Source organism: Pollicipes pollicipes, unplaced genomic scaffold (assembly GCF_011947565.3).
Source record: "Pollicipes pollicipes isolate AB1234 unplaced genomic scaffold, Ppol_2.1 Scaffold_6138;HRSCAF=7277_pilon_pilon_pilon, whole genome shotgun sequence".
Taxonomy (NCBI): Eukaryota; Metazoa; Arthropoda; class Thecostraca; order Pollicipedomorpha; family Pollicipedidae; genus Pollicipes; species Pollicipes pollicipes.
In genome coordinates, this window is record NW_023596818.1 from 19,943,361 (window position 1) to 19,961,992 (window position 18,632).

General features: G+C 51.1%; 1 protein-coding gene across 1 annotated transcript in view; it reads left to right on the top strand.

The window, feature by feature from the left end:
* Positions 1-17,814, top strand: part of LOC119105425 (melatonin receptor type 1A) — a 40,635-nt gene extending 22,821 nt beyond the window's left edge. Inside the window, exons 3-7 of the mRNA XM_037228890.1 lie at positions 97-259; positions 2,087-2,261; positions 11,045-11,171; positions 16,278-16,352; positions 17,729-17,814. Of these exons, the coding sequence (XP_037084785.1) occupies positions 97-259; positions 2,087-2,261; positions 11,045-11,171; positions 16,278-16,352; positions 17,729-17,814 (626 nt within the window). The remainder of the gene's footprint in view (positions 1-96; positions 260-2,086; positions 2,262-11,044; positions 11,172-16,277; positions 16,353-17,728) is intronic.
* Positions 17,815-18,632: the final 818 nt, after the last annotated feature.

Below are 18,632 nucleotides of genomic sequence, written 5' to 3' on the forward strand. Positions count from 1 at the left end.
GGTAATCGGTGTTGTGAAACGCGGCAGCTCCTGCATCCTATGGAGCCGGTGTTCGGTGATTCGGTGTCAGCGTAAAGTCGGTGTCCTTCTCTGCAGTATATAAGGCCGGAGCGACCCAGTGCGGTCCGGAGATTCCGCACAACACCAAGCAGCTCGTCCACAGTGCGGTCAACAGCACGGTTAACTTCTTCCTTCCGCTCATCGTCATGTTCTTCTGCTACACCAGGATCTTCCTCAAGATTCGAGACCATCTCGGCAGGTATGCTGCCCTCTCAAATATTTAGTTTATTCTGATAAAACACGGCCCCGGGTTCCATGCTATATTTAGGCAGTTGAAAGGTCGGAGGCAGAGAGAAAGAGGGAGAGGGAGAGAGAGCGTGCTGGCATTATCTTTTTTACGACATTCAACCCTTCCTGTGTTGACGGTTACAAAGTTGTTTACTTGTTCTTGATTCTCATTTTAACTTTTGCCAGCCATGTTCGTATTCAGTGTAAATGACGAGAATACAGGCTCGCTTAAAAGGCCTGCATTTCACTACAGGCATCACTATATTTTACTATGCAATCCGCCAGAGAAGTGATATCAGATCGGTAACGAAATTCTCGTCTCCGAATCTGGTTTTACGACGCGATCACTTTCTCCTGGGCGAAACGGGGCGACGTCGTCCAGTGACACTGGTTTGCTCACATCTGTCCAGAGGTCACACTAGGATCACCTTGATGTAATCGAGGCTTAACAGCTCGAGACCAGACGGGATCAGGACTGGGATGCGCGCGCCGGGGCTTGAAGCATCGCGCGCATTCGATAGGAAATTATAATTTTGAGCGTGAAGTCGCTTGGCCATTTGGACATTGGATAGCTTCAGAGAACACCAAAAACTCGTTAAGTGAATATTCGTTTAAGAAAAAAGGAAAATGTCATCAGGTTTTGTGATATTCCGTCTCTACCACCTTTCACTGCTTTTTGAATGCTGTGTCACTGCATAACCCCTGCTCTACTTCATCATCTACTCATTCGCCACAGCTCCATCCTGGGGATGTATGCGCGCCAGGCTTTGTAAACATCACCGCGAGCTGCGCATAGCTTCACCTGTTGGCAATACTCCGCTACAGCTGACAGGATGGCTGGTGTCACTTCTCGCTCTGAGAGGCGTCCACGTCATGCTCAATACACGTCACTCCCCCCGCTGAGAGCTGCCTGTGTCGCGCTCAATACATGTCACTCCCCCAGCTGAGAGCTGCCTGTGTCTTGCTCAAGACACATTATTCCCCCCCGCTGAGAGCTGCCTGTGTCGTGCTCAAGACACGTTTATCCCCCCCGCTAAGAGCTGCCTGTGTCGTGCTCAAGACATGTCACTCCCCCAGCTGAGAGCTGCCTGTGTCGTGCTCAAGACATGTCACTCCCCCCGCTGAGAGCTGCCTGTGTCGTGCTCAAGACATGTCATCCCCCGCTGAGAGCTGCCTGTGTCGTGCTCAAGACATGTCACTCCCCCGCTGAGAGCTGCCTGTGTCGTGCTCAAGACATTCACTCCCCCCGCTGAGAGCTGCCTGTGTCGTGCTCAAGACATGTTATTCCCCCGCTGAGAGCTGTGTGTCGTGCTCAAGACATGTCACTCCCCGGCTGAGAGCTGCCTATGTCGTGCTCAAGACATGTCACTCCCCCCGCTGAGAGCTGCCTGTGTCGTGCTCAAGACACGTTATTCCCCCCGCTGAGAGCTGCCTGTGTCGTGCTCAAGACATGTCACTCCCCCGGCTGAGAGCTGCCTGTGTCGTGCTCAAGACACGTAATTCCCCCCGCTGAGAGCTGCCTGTGTCGTGCTCAAGACATGTCACTCCCCCGGCTGAGAGCTGCCTGTGTCGTGCTCAAGACACATCACTCCCCCGGCTGGGAGCTGTCTGTGTCGCGCTCAAGACATGTCACTCCCCCAGCTGAGAGCTGCCTGTGTCGTGCTCAAGGCATGTCACTCCCCCGGCTGAGAGCTGCCTGTGTCGTGCTCAAGACATGTCATTCCCCGGCTGAGAGCTGCCTGTGTCGTGCTCAAGACATGTCACTCCCCCCGCTAAGAGCTGCCTGTGTCGCGCCCAGGATGCGTGACACGTCGAACATGGCGGAGCGTCGGCGGCTGCTGCAGCAGCAGCGCATCGCCGTCACCTTGTTCCTGGTGCTGGCCTGCTTCCTGCTCTGCCACGTGCCGTACATCGTCTACTCCACCGGCCTGGTGCTCGCCACCGACCGCATTCCGCTCATCATGAACCCCATCGTAAGTTGAACGGCATCTTCACGTGAGGACCTCGTGAGTCGAACTCCGCGCCAGGCTCTGGGAGCGAATTCAATCTGTCCCGGCCTGGCTGGGCTGCGCGCTGGAGTTTTGGAAACCTTTCCACTTATCACGAATACCATCATGAATTAAACTCGCCACTCGCTTATTATCAAATCTATCGGTGGTCAGACTCCCCCTTCACACATCAGTTCACCTGGAATTACGCGATCGGATGGTAGGAGTTAGGGCTCACACAAAAAGCACTGCTTAGCGTGCGCTCTGATCCCAGACATACATCCATTCAAAATATTCAGATGGAATATTTTAAAAACATCATGAGCCCTACTATGAACTGAACTCTTTGCTGATCCACCGCGAACCTGATCGTGTGTGCTGTGACTCATCATCCATCGAGTCTCATCGTTACCTGGATGTGCGCCGCTTTCTATGATGCCCCTTTGCGGGCATCACTGTTTATTTTGGGATTTACCGTGGGCGTGACTTTCCCTGCTATTTTGACTCCGTGTGATCTGTAGCTCCTCTGGAAACCCGCTTGTGCAATTTGTCGGTGGGCAGGGCTGATAACAACAGCCGAATGCTCAGACACCCCACCTGATAACCAGGCTTTTTTCGGTTGTCATTCCATTTTGTGGTTGTAAGGAGATTGCCTCCAATGCGTAATTCCGAAGCCGATGAACGAATCAGGCTGATCCAAACGGAAATTGATACCTCTGAATCATGCTAACTCAGCACATGTAAGCATGGTGATCCGTATGTTATTGGTAACGTAAAGATCCGGTGGAATACCACGATTTTGCGATCTCCTTTCATTAACACACGCCCGGGCGGCCGGCTTGATACATTCGCTCGGATGGGGGGGAGGGGTTAAACTGACCCCGCTGAGATCTCGGGAGCTAAGAAGGCTAGATACACCAAATTTACCAGGTGTATTGACCTGCACGTGAACTCACTTAGGTCAAAGTTTGAGGTTCCTAGGTCGTAACCTTCAGGTTGAATAAGGTCAAACAACGTAAAATTCCGGGACGGTCTCCGAACCCCCAGAACCTAGATGTCTGTTTCTAAGCAAAAGGTCGCAAGGTCATTTAATGTCAGTGACCTTGTTTGACCTTTTGAAGATCATGGTGACCAAAATCATGCGAGACTGCTCTGAGTTTTGCATTTGAATAAGCGAAAAAGATTGCGCTAGGCAGTATGTTCCTAAAAACAAAATGTCAACCTGGGTTATCTCAGGTCATTGACCTATTTTGACCTCTGACAAGTCAATGGAAGATGTGAAATGCGGTTTCTGCTATCAATAAATTCTAAATGAGCAACAGAAACTATCCAATACAGCAAACCCTAGAGTAATAAAACAAGCTGGTTTTAATCTTGGGATGACCTTCATACCTGACCTTAGGTCAACGTAATTTGTTCATTCAATATTTGTGCTGGCTAAGAAAGCATATCAGAGATGTATGGCTGCGTCAAAGACGCCTTTGTTGCATTAAATTGAACGATTCCCTAGAAATTGCCTTCGCTTAAACCATGGCCTGACTTTGACCTGCCATAGGGCAGCAACCTAGCAAGGAACATCTTTTTTGTATCAAACGATCCGCCGTTTAATTGTCTACAGTTATGTACAATTTGGCGCGGCTACGCCGCGCCACTTTGAAGCCATTCTGGAAAATCTTTGGGGGGCAATCTGACCCCCACCCGAGCGCGTGTTAATTTTTAATGCGCAGCTATGCTGAATCTAAATGAAGCCTAAATGGTTAATTCAAGATGCCTGCTACATACTAAAATGTACTTGTGCACGTTTATTGACCAAGTTCAATTTGAGGTCAGGTCATGTCAACACTTTTGGACGGTTCTGTACCTAACCATGATACCCAAAGTACCCAAAGCCGGAGGCCGATCATAAAGCGCTCTTATTGTGTGATATCTACGTTGTCCTGTCGCCATATTGTGCGTTAAAGGGGTGCTACTTAAAATTGCCTGCAAATGTATTTGATCACCGACAAGCTTGCGACACATCGTGCAATTTGTCGGCAAGCTGTAGTCCAAAATCGTCGTGAATGAACATGATGCATGTCCTGAAGTCGCGAAGCACTTTCAGCGCTCGATTGTGTCAGTCATTTTGTCACGACCTAGGATCTAAGATGAGATGAAGCTTGAACTATTTCGAGCTTGTTGCAAAAATGGTATCTCACCGTAAAAATGGAGTCTGTGAATAAAGCATGCATAAGTGTGAAATAAACTCTGGAGCAGAACGTGTTACCAGAGGTCACCTATTGACGTCATTATGGTACTTAATCGCCTGTACTTTGATCAGATCCTATGAAAAATGCCAGAACTCGTGCCAAAGACGCACGCAACAGGAACCAGTGCCAAGAATTGTGTAGTGTCGGCGAACTTTATAGCGTCGTTATAAAGATGAAGTAAGGTATCAATATAAAACTTGATTATGGAGTATAAGGTTTGGGTATCCGCAATATCTGAGGCGTTCTTCCACCCATGGAAGGCGAAGGAACGTCTCAGAAGAGAACCTTTCCATTTGCTTTGAAGCTAAAGCGCTGAAAACGAAGCATCAGGTGAGGCGTTGTGCTTCCAAACTCCGAAATGATGGTTAATTTTTGGCAAGCACTCAGTTTTTTTCCGGTGGCATGAAAGGCTGGGTATTGTAGGGTGTAGCTCACTGATAGGGTGTTGGAACCTCAATAACATTCCAACAGATCTACATTCAGTTCATGGTGTGTGCCGCGTATTTTGGACCTCAGAAAGCCTCTGCACCTCTCGCTCTGAGGGAACATCTCAAACTGTGTTTAGAAACCATAGTGTTTTTAGCTCTTGAAGCCGGCTGGAAGAGGTTCCTTTTAAGCTTGGAGCATGTGGAAATAGGTTCTAAACTATTCAAGACAAAATTTACCAGCTTGGAACTTTTTAGCAGTAACATCATATCATGACAGTATTGAAGGTCAGCGAAAACGATGACAGCAAAGTTGGTAAAAAATGATGGTTACACCAGCGAACGTTTCCAGTTCGCTTTGAAGCCACTAGCTGATCCTCAACTCCTAATCGTAACCTGGAGGGAGTCAAGCTTGACAAGCGTGCTGGCGACGGTGTGTGCTGGAGGGAGTCAAGCTTGACAAGGCTGCTAGTGACGGTGCGTGCTGGAGGGAGTCAAGCTTGGCGAGCGTGCTAACGACGGCGTATTCCGGAGGGAGTCAATCTTGACGAGGCTGCTGGCAACGGCGTGTAGTGGAGTGAGTCAAGCTTGACAAGGCTGCTGGCAACAGCCAAGCTTGACGAAACTGCTGGCCACAGTCAAGCTTGACAAGGCTGCTGGCGACCGCGTGTGGTGGAGTGAGTCAAGCTTGACAAGGCTGCTGGCAACAGTCAAGCTTGACGAAACTGCTGGCCATAATCAAGCTTGACGAGGCTGCTGGCAACAGTCAAGGTTGACGAAACTGCTGGCCACAGTCAAGCTTGACGAGACTGCTGGCGACCGCGTGTGGTGGAGTGACTCAAGCTTGACGAGGCTGCTGGTGACGGCGTGTGCTTGAGGGAGCCAAGGTTGACGAGCGTGCTGACGACAGAGCCGTCCGCGCCTGCTTAACCCGGACGGCGTCTCGTTCACGTCAATACACGCCGCACCGCGCGGGGACCCGGGCTGTCCTGACCTGAGATGGATGTGCTAGCCGCCTTTCACATCGACCTCACACAGGCAATAAAGCGCGACCACTAAATCAGCCAGCTAAATGGTTTTCGTGAGCCTTTGTGCAGAACTGAAATGCCATTACATATGCGAGGCTGTAAATATCTCGTGCCGTATGCAACAGCCGGCCAATAATTTTTTCCCGATCTTATTGTTTGGTAGGCAAGGCTGCCGTCACCTCTGTTCTGACACGTCTTCTCCCCGGAAATTGCGCCCACATGAATAAAAAAAAAACTCCACACGGCTCCTCGCCACCATTCACAAAGGAAGATATTTCGGGAACTATGCCCGCCCACGGGAACTGCCCACCAAATTATTATTATATTACTGTCTAGAGCCTCCGGCGATTCAGTTCTAGTCAACATTCAACATTGGACTTATGGCGTGTTGTAATGGATAACAGTGACTGGTTGCGATAAGGCAGGGAACCATTTCCCGGAACGCGCTTCACCCTGTTTAACGGTTTGGTATGATACAAGACGACTATGTTGACATGCGTGACATATTTGTATATGATTGCCTGGGTTTTTATGACAGGCCGTTTTCATGTTTTGATTTGATAAAACAGAATTGTGTTGACAACAACCAAACGTGTTTTGGGGGATAATTTTGTAATACATGATCCTATTGTCTTTATATCAGCTACTAACATAACACGAAACGTACAGCTTGCTAAGCCAGCGTATGATGCAAAATGGAACTATAGCACTATACAAGGTGAACTCGGGCAGCGCCAATTGGATGGGGCCTCGGGCATCGCTGATGGCATGCGGCCTCCACCAACACTGACTGCTTGTGCATATGGATTCAGCAGTCTGGAACACTGCGAGAATAGCTGTCGGCGCCGGCTCGCGTCTTTGCTGTCTGAGTGCTCAAAATTGAGCTCGACGCATTAGAGAGGACACAGCACAGACCAAGGAGAGATGGCTGCGAAGATCCTGACCTCATCTTCCGAGTAGCTATGAATTTCGGCTCTAAGATCTTGTTGGGCTTTTTTTGTTTACGCGAGGAAGAAGGACCTTCAGTTCCTGTTTGTTAGGTATTACATGGTTTTGTGTTTTAAGTGAGCATTAAGCACATATTTATGTATGTAATCATGACATCGTAATGCATGCAATCGCGACATGTCATGCAAAATCATGGCAAAATCCTTCCATCATTTTACCCGTCTCCTAACGCCCTCGGCCAGTTGACCGTCTTTGCTCAGTGTATAGTATGCACTGCTCCCGGAATATAAACCGTCGCAAAGTATGCCGTCCTAACAGTCACATGTCCATTCGTCACAATGACATGTCGGCTCTCTACTACGCGGGCCTCAGGCAAGCACATGCGTTTGGGGACGGCATGTCACCGTGGTCTTAGATACAGCACTGTGCAGCATGTTTAAATCTGGCGCAGCCCCCTGTCCGTTCGATGACCGCGTTCTCACACCTGCCACGGCTGGCCTCGTAGAACCAACAGTAAGTGTGGATCAGCAGGCGTGCGCCTAGTTCAGCATGGGGCGCTGAAGCGTTGTGCTGTGACCCTGAGCAGCAGAAACTATGGAAAGGTTTTGCTAGCGATGCGGGGGACTAAAATGCGAAAGCTGAACTTATCCACATGCGCCTGGGTATTCTCCCCAGCTGGTGTCGCAGCCACGCCAACGCTGCAGCTCTTGAGCGTGGTACCGCATTATATGTTTGCTTTGTGTCCCCCACATTTGACGTAGGAACGACAGTGGCTGCAAGTGTGCTCGCACCTCAAGCTCCAGACTTTCACGGAGACTTTCTTCCTTCCCAATCTAACCGTGTGCTTGAGATCTTTCTACAGCCAGTGCCTGTGATTACCTGCTCCAAATATGTTTTATTTGCCGTTATTCACACGTTTACCGTTCGAAAATTTAGGCATATAATGTGGATGAATTACGGAAACCTACAACATAACGCGTGGAATTTAAAGCCGCAGCTCGTTATTGGCTTAGTACCCCACCCATGTCCACACCTATACCAACAGCTTCCCAAAGGCCACGATTTGCACCCAATCTGCACACTGTTTGCATAATGCTCGTGCAGCATTCCATCACATTCGTTAGGCCTAAAAAACATACCTTTCTTAAATTGTCAATTTCTGCATAATATAAGTCAGAGCCGGACCCAGAGCTCCACCAGCGGGGATCGCAGCAGCATCGGACTGACACGATGGAACTGAAAAAGGAAGGGGACACGTGATGCGGCATTGCGTGCAGCAGGACCGGCGCATGGCCGCACATTTACTAGGCTCGGGGACATGTTTGTTGAAAACCAACGGCAGTGCAGGCTGATGTATCATGTTCAAACCACGCGACCACCTCAGCGCCGTATGGCTGACGGGGAAGCCAGTTATCAATTGGTACGCGGCCAATGACGTCTTAGAAAATGACCTCCGTGCGAGCGAGCTCCTTAAGCCCAAAACATGGGGATTAAGCTAGAAATATTTAAGCGTGCGTCAATACCTGCATTTTTGTCAATCATGTGTAAATGATATCCGGTGACAAACAAAATACTGACACATTTTGTGAAGAACGCGATCGCCCTCAAGTCAAGTGTGAACCAATTGCAAGCTTATCCATTTCATCAGCCGCAGCGGCCATGTTGATGTTATTCGCGAATCGATGCGTGAGCGCTAATCAGTGGAATGCCAAGAATGCTCGCCGTTCAGGAAAGCCGAGCTCGACCAAGAATAACAACTAATTAGGGTGGATTCCAAAGGCATCTAACTTGCCATTAACTTGCCTTACTGGCATATAACTTGCCAGTAAGTTCTGAGCTGTTTATTTCACGGGCACGACAATGGCATCGGCAGCCGTAATACAGGATAAGCGAGCCCTCTCGCAGTTCAGTAGTAGTTCGTATGATCTCGTACAGTAGTTCGTATGATCTCGTGCTGGTAACAAGACATCACCAGTTCGTTGCGACCCGACACTATTAGTACATCGTGGTAATCGTGTCGAGAGGTACATGACATGCGTTTCTTTTCGTTTCCATCGTTTATCACCAGCCTCACAAAACTGTCAGCATTCGTAACGGTGCACTTTACCTCTGGGCTTGAGTCATGGAATCGTGGTTACATTTTCCCTCTCCCGGGCTGCTCTCTCATCATGCCTGCGAGAGTTAAGGACCCTACCGCACCAAACAGCAAAACTGAAACAAGCATGGCAGGAAGGTGCGCGCCAGCCTGGGAGTGCCATCACCAGACATGTCCGTGCACTTATCACGTGGGTCTGGAGCTGACCAGCCTGGGAGTGTCATCACCAGACATGTCCGTGCACTTATCACGTGGGTCTGGAGCTGACCAGCCTGGGCGTGCCATCACCAGACATGTCCCGTGCACTTATCACGTGGGTCTGGAGCTGAGCAGCCTGGGAGTGTCATCACCAGACATGTCCGTGCACTTATCACGCGGGTCTGGAGCTGACCAGCCTGGGAGTGTCATCACCAGACATGTCCGTGCACTTATCACGTGGGTCTGGAGCTGACCAGCCTGGGCGTGCCATCACCAGACATGTCCCGTGCACTTATCACGTGGGTCTGGAGCTGAGCAGCCTGGGAGTGTCATCACCAGACATGTCCGTGCACTTATCACGCGGGTCTGGAGCTGACCAGCCTGGGAGTGTCATCACCAGACATGTCCGTGCGCTTATCATGTGGCTCTGAAGCTGTGAGCAGCCGGCAGCTGCTTGCTGTCGGCGTGTGTTATCTGCTCCGCCGCCGACAGCCGATAACGACGGACACTGCGTCGCCGCGCTGCTCGGGGCCCGCCCCTGTCGGAGGTCACGGCACGTCCCGCGTCACGCCGGCGTCACGTCCGCTGTTACGTCGGACGTAGCGTGGTACGCTCCACCAGGACATGAGTCACACGTCACGTGGAGCCGAGAGTACCGGGGGAATAGCGTGACGTTTGGCGGCGCGCTTTGGCTGGTGTGCCGATATTGCGAAAGGCTCGGTTATGGAAACGACGAAAAACCTCCAAACCATGTGGGATCCTTTCCACAGGGATGGTGGCGCATAGCTGAACGAGAGATCCGTCGGTCCCCGACCTTCATGGCTTGCGCGTCGAAAGGACTTGAGATACGACGTCCCATTTTACCTGATCGGACGGGAAATGTATTGCTGGTTTCTACTTGGCGTGTGTTCATTCTCGATATACGACACCGAAACAACATCCGTCTGAAAAAGCACTAAGGCTACCAGGGCTGTCGTGTACACAAACTGTTACGAACACGTGCGTGCCGTATAATTAGCTGTCATATACAGTCTGTACGCTAAATGAGTCGAACTGACACATGCGCATGAGGCCGGACTTGCACTACAGTCATACGGATATCACCACACGAATTTGCTTTGCTTGGTGCCCTTTTGTTTCAATTTCCTGATGCGTGTCTGAACTCAGTCAATCCCGTGCTTGTAACGGACTGTACACTACAGTGCTGGAACACCGTACTGCAGTGTACACTACAGTGTTTTGTAGTCTACACTACAGCGTTTCGGCGATGCTACTGCTTGTACCTGAATTCCACATGGCATTTCAGTTGACTTGATGACTGTTCCACGTGCGTGAACTCTTACTCAACCCTGTTTTTTAGTGGTAAGGGCTCTTGTACCCGAACAGCGTACCGATGCGGTGCGCGTACCTGAGCTCGGTTCGGTGTACCGCTGTAGTGCCTGTACCCGAGCTCGGCCCAGTGTATCGGTGTGGTACCTGTACCTGAGCTCTGCCCAGGTTGTTAAGCACCTGTACATGAACCGTTCCTGTATTTCTATCGTTCTGTTTGTACCCGAACTCAGCCCGTTATTTACAATCGTACTGGTGTCTGCACCTGAACTCAGCCCGTTGTTTGCAGTCTTACTGGTGTCTGTAACTGAACTCAGCCCGTTGTTTACAGTCGTACTGGTGTCTGTACCTGAATTCAGCCCGTTGTTTACAATCGTACTGGTGTCTGTACCTGAACTCAGCCCGTTGTTTACAGTCGTACTGGTGTCTGTACCTGAACTCAGCCCGTTGTTTACAGTCGTACGGGTGTCTGTACATGAACTCAGCCCGTTGTTTACAGTCGTACTGGTGTCTGTACATGAACTCAGCTCTGAACCCCATCACATACGGCGCGCGGAGTTCCTCGTTCCGGGAGAGCTACAAGAACATACTTCTCGGCCGGAGCCGTTCTCAGTTCGCCAACACAGGTACTCTCGCGCTGGAACGACGCCGCCGCCCGTGCTATTGGCTATCTGCAATAAACTCTATCGTAATGAGCTTTCAGATAACTTTTTGGATTTTGAAGTAATGCCGCACGTATTTGAAAACTTGGAATGCTGACACAGAGGGGTATGTTGGTACGAAGTTGGTGGGTTACCATTCAGGCGGAGTTTCGTGGCAAGTTGGTCTCCCCTACATCGATGGTCGTAGTTATTACACATGCTGCAGGGCTGGGCCCATCCTTTGTGCTCCATGGTCAGACTGCCTGGGTGCGCTGTGAGCTCAAGTAAAGGTGGCCCTGCCTGTCTTTACTGGATCTCCCTCACCCCCTCCCACTAGTTTTATGCCGCGATAGACCAGACAGCTTATGCGCGCATCATCCCGGATGTACAGCATTTCGACTATTTTTGAATACTTACAACGGAATCTGACCCACAAATGACCCCCTCAGTTGGGGATGACGTGACGGCCGTCGAAACATGCCGTCACGCGTTGCCGTTTCGAGAAAATGCCAATGATCGGCCCGACGCCGGCCGGCCGTGGTCGGCTGTCGAAGCAGAGTGGCGGGCACGTGGCCCGCGTGCATGTCTCTTTTTGGAAGGTCATACCTTTGGCCGAGGATGTCTCCTCCCCGTGGGAGTTCGTGGGCGTAGGCTGGGACGTCAGGAGGTCCGGCCATAACGTGCATTTCAAATTACTCAGGCACCATCCGGCGATTGGATGGAGCAGAAGGTGACGGCTGACCTTTGGCGTGTAAGGAGGCTCCTCCTCTGAGGAGAGCGTTCCCTCGCAGCCGTACCCACAGGATGCGTACTATACAAAACTAAATGACGAGTGGGGAAGACGATACTTTTTTCGCGTCAAGAACCAAGACATAATCTTTGTGTTTAATAGCTTTAGGTGTGGCATGAATCGTAAAAACACTAACGGCTGCTGAGCTTTTGGTAGTGACATCACCGAGCGCGGTCCTATGTGTCGCCCGCACTCCATAGCGTGCTAAACACGCGTGACCTAGGCCCCGTTCTCTGGCGATTGGGTGAGGTGGGTACTTGTTGACACAGCCCTGGCCTCGCCATGCACGCTCTGTAGGATGCGAATAAGCCCTGGTGAGATGGGCCCGTGCTGATCCCGCCCTGAGCTCAAAGCGCCACGCTCTATGGGACACGGTCCTGATGGGGTGCTGAGCTGGGCCCGCGCTAGCACCGTCTTGACCCCACCAGGCACGCCCTATGGGACACTGTGCTGATGGGGTGCTAAGCTGGGCCCGTGCTAGCACCGTCCTTGACCCCACCAGGCACGTTCTATGGGACACTGTGCTGATGGGGGGATGAGCTGGGCCCGCGCTTGCACCGTCTTGACCCCACCAGGCACGATCTATGGGACACTGTGCTGATGGGGGGATGAGCTGGGCCCGTGCTAGCACCGTCTTTGACCCCACCAGGCACGCTCTATGGGACACTGTGCTGATGGGGTGCTGAGCTGGGGCCCGCGCTAGCACCGTCTTGACCCCACCAGGCACGCTCTATGGGACACTGCGCTGATGGGGTGCTGAGCTGGGCCCGCGCTAGCACCGTCTTGACCCCACCAGGCACGCCCTATGGGACACTGTGCTGATGGGGTGCTGAGCTGGGCCCGCGCTAGCACCGTCTTGACCCCACCAGGCACGCCCTATGGGACACTGTGCTGATGGGGTGCTGAGCTGGGCCCGCGCTAGCACCGTCTTGACCCCGCCAGGCACGATCTATGGGACACTGTGCTGATGGGGTGATAAGCTGGGCCCGTGCTAGCACCGTCTTGACCCCACCAGGCACGCTCTATGGGACACTGTGCTGATGGGGTGATAAGCTGGGCCCGCGCTAGCACCGTCTTGACCCCGCCAGGCACGTTCTATGGGACACTGTGCTGATGGGGGGGATGAGCTGGGGCCCCGCGCTTGCACCGTCTTGACTTCACCAGGCACGCTCTACCAGGTGCGGGCACTATCTCAAGCCAGTTTCATAACATGAATCTACGACTTACCCGCCATTGAAAGCGCACCCATCCGAGCACAGTTCACCGACTCTTCCCATTCGATTATGCCCCTCAGATATAACCTTTCACTTAATTTCAACCTTAAGCCACATGCTAAAATTAAGCCCATGTGGTTACACGGCGATGCCTAAAAACTTAGCTTGTAGCTTCGCTTTACGAAACTGGCTATCGGTGCACTGACGGGCTTGGTACGTGCTTACACTCATCGGAGCTTATAACACGCGTGCACGAGCTGGACGCGAATCTACCACTTAGTCTGGTCCTGGTGTCAAATGTCACTGACACCAGCCAGCTGGTGTAGGTGATCGCTGGCACAACGCCACCTCCACTCACCGTCTGGTGGTTCGGCTGCGGTCGGGTCGGATCAGCGTCCAATCCGCATCACTGTCCTCCCGGCACGCCGCCGCGCCAGGTGACACCACGGCCGCGTGGGCATGCTCTCTCTCTCTCTCTCGCTCTCCCCTCCTCTCTCATCTCTCTCTCTCTCGCTCTCTCTCACTCTCCCTCTCCTCTCCCCTCTCTCTCCTCTCTCTCGCTCCCTCTCTCTCTCTCTCCTCTCTCTCCCTTGCTCTCTCTCGCTCTCCCTCTCCCTCTCTCCCTCTCTCTCCCTCTCTCTCTCGCTCTTCCCTCTCTCTCTCTCTCTCTTCTCTCTCCCTCTCTCTCTCTCTCTCTCTCTCTCTCTCTCTCTCTCTCTCTCCTTCTCTCTCTCCTCTCTCTCTCTCTCTCCTCTCTCTCTCTCCTCTCTCCTCTCTCTCTCTCTCTCTCCTCTCTTCTCTCTCTCTCTCCTCTCTCTCTCCTCTCCTCTCTCTCTCCCTCTCTCTCCCCGTCAGCGTTTTCCGCTTTGCTTCTCTCGCTAATTTCAGTATCTCTCCATGGACTCATTGACTCTCGCTTCTTCTGGATAATTTCCTCGCCCTTTTCGGCACGCTATGGCTTTCACTTTATACTTTGTTTCACTTACTGAATGCCGCGGCTTCACAGCTTTCAGTCCCTAAAATGGGCGTTAGCGGTTCGATAGTGTGTGACGGTACTGCTCGATGTACCGCAGTGTATAACGGTGGGCTATCCTGGTCACCTATGCATAAGCAACGGCATATTAATCCATAAATTACAAATTGTGTTTCAACTTAACCGTTTTCGGTCCCTTTTTCTTAAAAGCTTACATCACAAACAAAGCCGTTATTTTCACGTCGGTTACTCCCCTCTCTTCGACCGTACCAGCGCCAGCAGCGTAATGAGCATTGTCCCAAAGCGCAAATGGTGGTTATTGGTACCGTTCTAGTAACAGCTACACTTGGTCTACAGTAACACGAATGCGACACTTGGGTGCCGCTTTTGAGCAGAGATGGTCCATTTGCGGAGAGGAATGTTCACCAGAAGTTTAGCGAAAAGACAGACGTGGTCGCGAAACAGCTCATGTGATGTACGTGACTGCTGAAGCTGACCAGACGTGACAGGAGATCAAGTGACTGACTCTGAATGGCAGAAAGTCCCCCTAGTAGGGACACCACGCTGGGGTACAAGTCGCCGTGCTTGCCTTCACAGGGGGCGTCACGATTCAACGACTCGACCTGATTTGAGAACAAATCGCTCCGGCTGTATCAAATGAATCAGCTTTCAGATAAGGCCCATTTGGTAGGCCTGCTCTTTGAAGTTCAAAAGTTGCCAGAACTTGAAAGGGGGCTTCCAACCCTCCAAACGGCCACGAAATACTGAGTCTCGCCCGTGCGGCCACCGCCTTCTTCACCCGTTTTGCTGAGAGCCGAGAATGCGAGTGCGACAGTCAGTCGAATCTGTCTTGATTGTCGTGCCCGTTTGCTGGATGACCTCATTTCTCCTGACAAAGTACACTTCCGCCACGAATATGGAAAAATAATGTTACTCACGACATCCATCGTCACTCCAACAAGTAACAACGGAAGTGCAAGTCCTGTATGTAGCGGTCACAGCTCAATCTAGCATTCAACGGCGTCTATTTCGCCTGCAGCAGAACATTGCCCTTTACTGCTCGGTAGTTCGCTTTGTTTTCTTGTTTAGGCTCAGTGGGCCGTTTTGCATCCACACATTGTCCGGTGAAGACGGGTGAGGCATTTTGCATGCGCGCCGTGCGGTGGCATGTCAGCCCCTCAATGCAGTCGCAAATGTATCTGCCCAGGCACGGTCCCAGGTATTAAAGATGGTTGCGGGAGGTTCTTCGAAGGGTAGTACGAAGAGGACAATGCCACGAATAGACAGTCTTGGAGAACGTTGCGTCGTATCAAATGGTTTTAATCGATCAATCATATACCGTGCATCAAATTCCTTGCTCACGCTGTTTTCTCCCCTAGTGTTGTATCTATGCATGCATATGTATATGTATTTATCTTCATATTTCAGGCTGTCCATCTGCTCATCTATCCATCCATCTGACACTTAACGTGTATGTTTTTGCCTGAACGCACGTTGTAATGTATGTATGTATGTGTTTCCATCCTCTCTAAACGTGTCTCTCGACTGTTTCTGCATTTTTATCTTTCTCTCACCGCTTTCTCCCTCGATGTTGCCCTTCTTTCACTTTCTGACTGACGAGTGGACTGACGGCAAGGAGGTGGTTTTCACAGAGACGTTCACTGCACCCCTGACCTCGGTTAGACTGCCCCTCGGCCGGGTTCCGACATCTCCGGCTGAGTGACACTCAGGACGACACGGGGTGTGCAGACATGACAGGGCTCTGCCGCCACACAGACGCGGAGCGGCGTGAGTATGACTGACACCACATGGCTTCCGATACCACAGTCCGTTCCGCGACCGTTTCCAAATGCTCCACGACTCGTCAGACGAAACGAGGACGACGCAAAGACTGGAGTCCACTGCGACGACCGTGCAATGGCTCCCAATGACGCATTGACGCATTGACGTCTGTACGTTAGGTGTAGTACCTTGTAGTGCTATCGGTGGCAAGTTATCAACTGCAGACCATCAATGCTACAAACGCAGATGCCTGCCCCTCGGCTGAACCCGGACAGGAAGCGCGTCGGTCCCGTTGCCGTACGCGATCTGACACGACCTCTGGCTGTCCCCAGGGAGCATCAGGAGCTGCGGCGGCAGCACCAGGCTGACGCAGAAAACTGGCACTAGCGCTTCGCTCAAGAAGCTTCGTAAGTGAAGATCTGCACTAGCTGCGGGACGGGGCCGTGCGAGAGTTTTAGCAGTTTCAAGTGCGATGGTCTCTTGCATCCATCACTAGATATAATTGATTGGTCGCATTCGCTTTCGCAAGGTCTAACGTCATGAGTCCAAGGGGAAAAGCTGTTTTCAATGGCCATATTTTATGCGTGTATTTTCCCAAGTTCACTGCTACTCGGTCCCTTCCCTCATACAGGCTCCACGGATGAAAAGATTACGGGGTTATTTGGGTTTTATGGGGTGTCTCAGAAGTCTTTTTTCGTGCACACCAACGTCAAGCACTGCACTAAAGCATAAATTTTAGGTGCCATGCTCAAGTCGGCAAAAGGTAGGGAAACTTCCCACCTCAGCTACCTTCTGTAGCGGAGTTCATTCATACGCGAAACAAGTAAGTCGCGCTTAACAGCCCACATTGCTGTTAGAAAAAATAAAAATGTACGTGTTCAGTGACATTCGATCCCAATCTTCTAACATGACGGTCGTTGGTTGCTCTATGACGGTGATTAATGCAGTTAAAAACGTACATTAGTTATAGGACTCTTTTTTAAAGATCTGGGGATAGTTCTTCAATTTTGTGATCATGCATCGACTAATGATAACTGTTAGGAACCCGGGCAAGTGATCTTCTATGAAAGCTACTTCCATAACTTAAGTATTTTTGTCCCAGAAATATGTAATACGGATTTCTTGTAAAATTATGATATACTTACGTTGTACTTGTTGATACTTATAATACTGCTTCTCCAGTGCATTTCGAACTAAAAGATGTGATTTGACACTTGATATCTGTGAGTGGACCCCTTGCGTTTGAAGTGCGCGAACTCGGTGTGGATACGGAAGCGGCTGACATGTTGAAGTCTCATTACACTGAAATCATTACTTCATCGTAAGACATGAATGGTCACGCGGACATCGAACTTTCAAAAACTACAATTCGGGCCAAAGATAAATTTACGTCAAAGCCAAAAGCGATGCATTCTAGCTCTTCCAAAATGACTTATTCACATCTTTCGTTGAGGCGGGCTGAATATAGCTAATACAGTGAAGTGAGGCCGAACAGCCTTGGTTTATACCTAAAAATGTCTCTGGCTTTTTGGAGGGTTCTGACAACTAAAAATTAATATTTCACTTTTGTGCACTCTCGGAGTGATTAATGATTTTGCTAGCTACGGCCAGCTGAGCTTCCTGCAGCAGTTCTTAATTATGAATGAGGTCGAACGCTTTCTGATGCACACGTTTGTGTGTCCGCGTCAAGCGTGGCCGGAACCCGCTGTTTTTGTCGCTTTTGTGCCGACGGACGTGTGGTGGGTGATGAGGTGGTGACCCTAACACTCTGCCCGACTAACAGGCGGCTCCTCTCTGTCTGACCCCTCTGCCGCGGCCATGCCAGACGCCAGGGATAGGCTGGCTCTGGCTGATGACACGCAGATGTGAGGTTAGTCAGGCCCCTCCTTCTATACGTCCTGCGGATCCCTGCCCAGGACCTGCACCCTCGGGCCCCATTCAAGAGGAACTCCTGTGGCAGTTGGTGGCACGTAGCGTGCTCTGTTGCGCATGGTGATTCATTATTATTTCCCCTTATCCTTTCTTGCTGGTGGTCGTGGTGACGGAACTCTTGACCTCCGGCCAACTCTTTGGTAGCATTGCAGCCGGTTCCCCACCTGCATCAGCCCTGCGCTTTGGATTGACTCTGCCATATAGAATGAGGGCCGCCCGCCTTATCTTGACGGACCGAATGGGACATCAATTTCAAATGTTTTTTTTTTTCAATCGGAAGCCGTGGCCTTTCAACAGTCTGTCGCTCGCCATTTCGACCGAGAGGGGACGATGTACATATTTCGAGGCCGGTGCCATGTCATTGTTTGCGTTTTCAGCTACCGTGCGGAGAGCTGTATATTGCGATACAGTCCGTGGGGTCGGACATGGCTGGACCCTGAGCCTGAGCGCTTGTTTTCTTTGTGATTTAACGCCGGCTCAAACAACGCGTCGTTTTCACAGTGATCCACTGACCTTACACGATTATGTGACGTCATCATGATGGCTAACGGCAGATAAGATGGCGCATAAGGCAGATAACATGGCGCATGAGGCACGCGTCATGCTATCCATGCAATTCATTCGTGACCAATATAGCTTTGCTCACGGCACCTAGCCATCTCACGTGTTGTGATCTTTGGCATGGCGTGATTTTTTACGACCCGGCTGCCTTGAGGTCGACTGTTGTAGGACAGACCGGGCCAAGACGCCCTTCT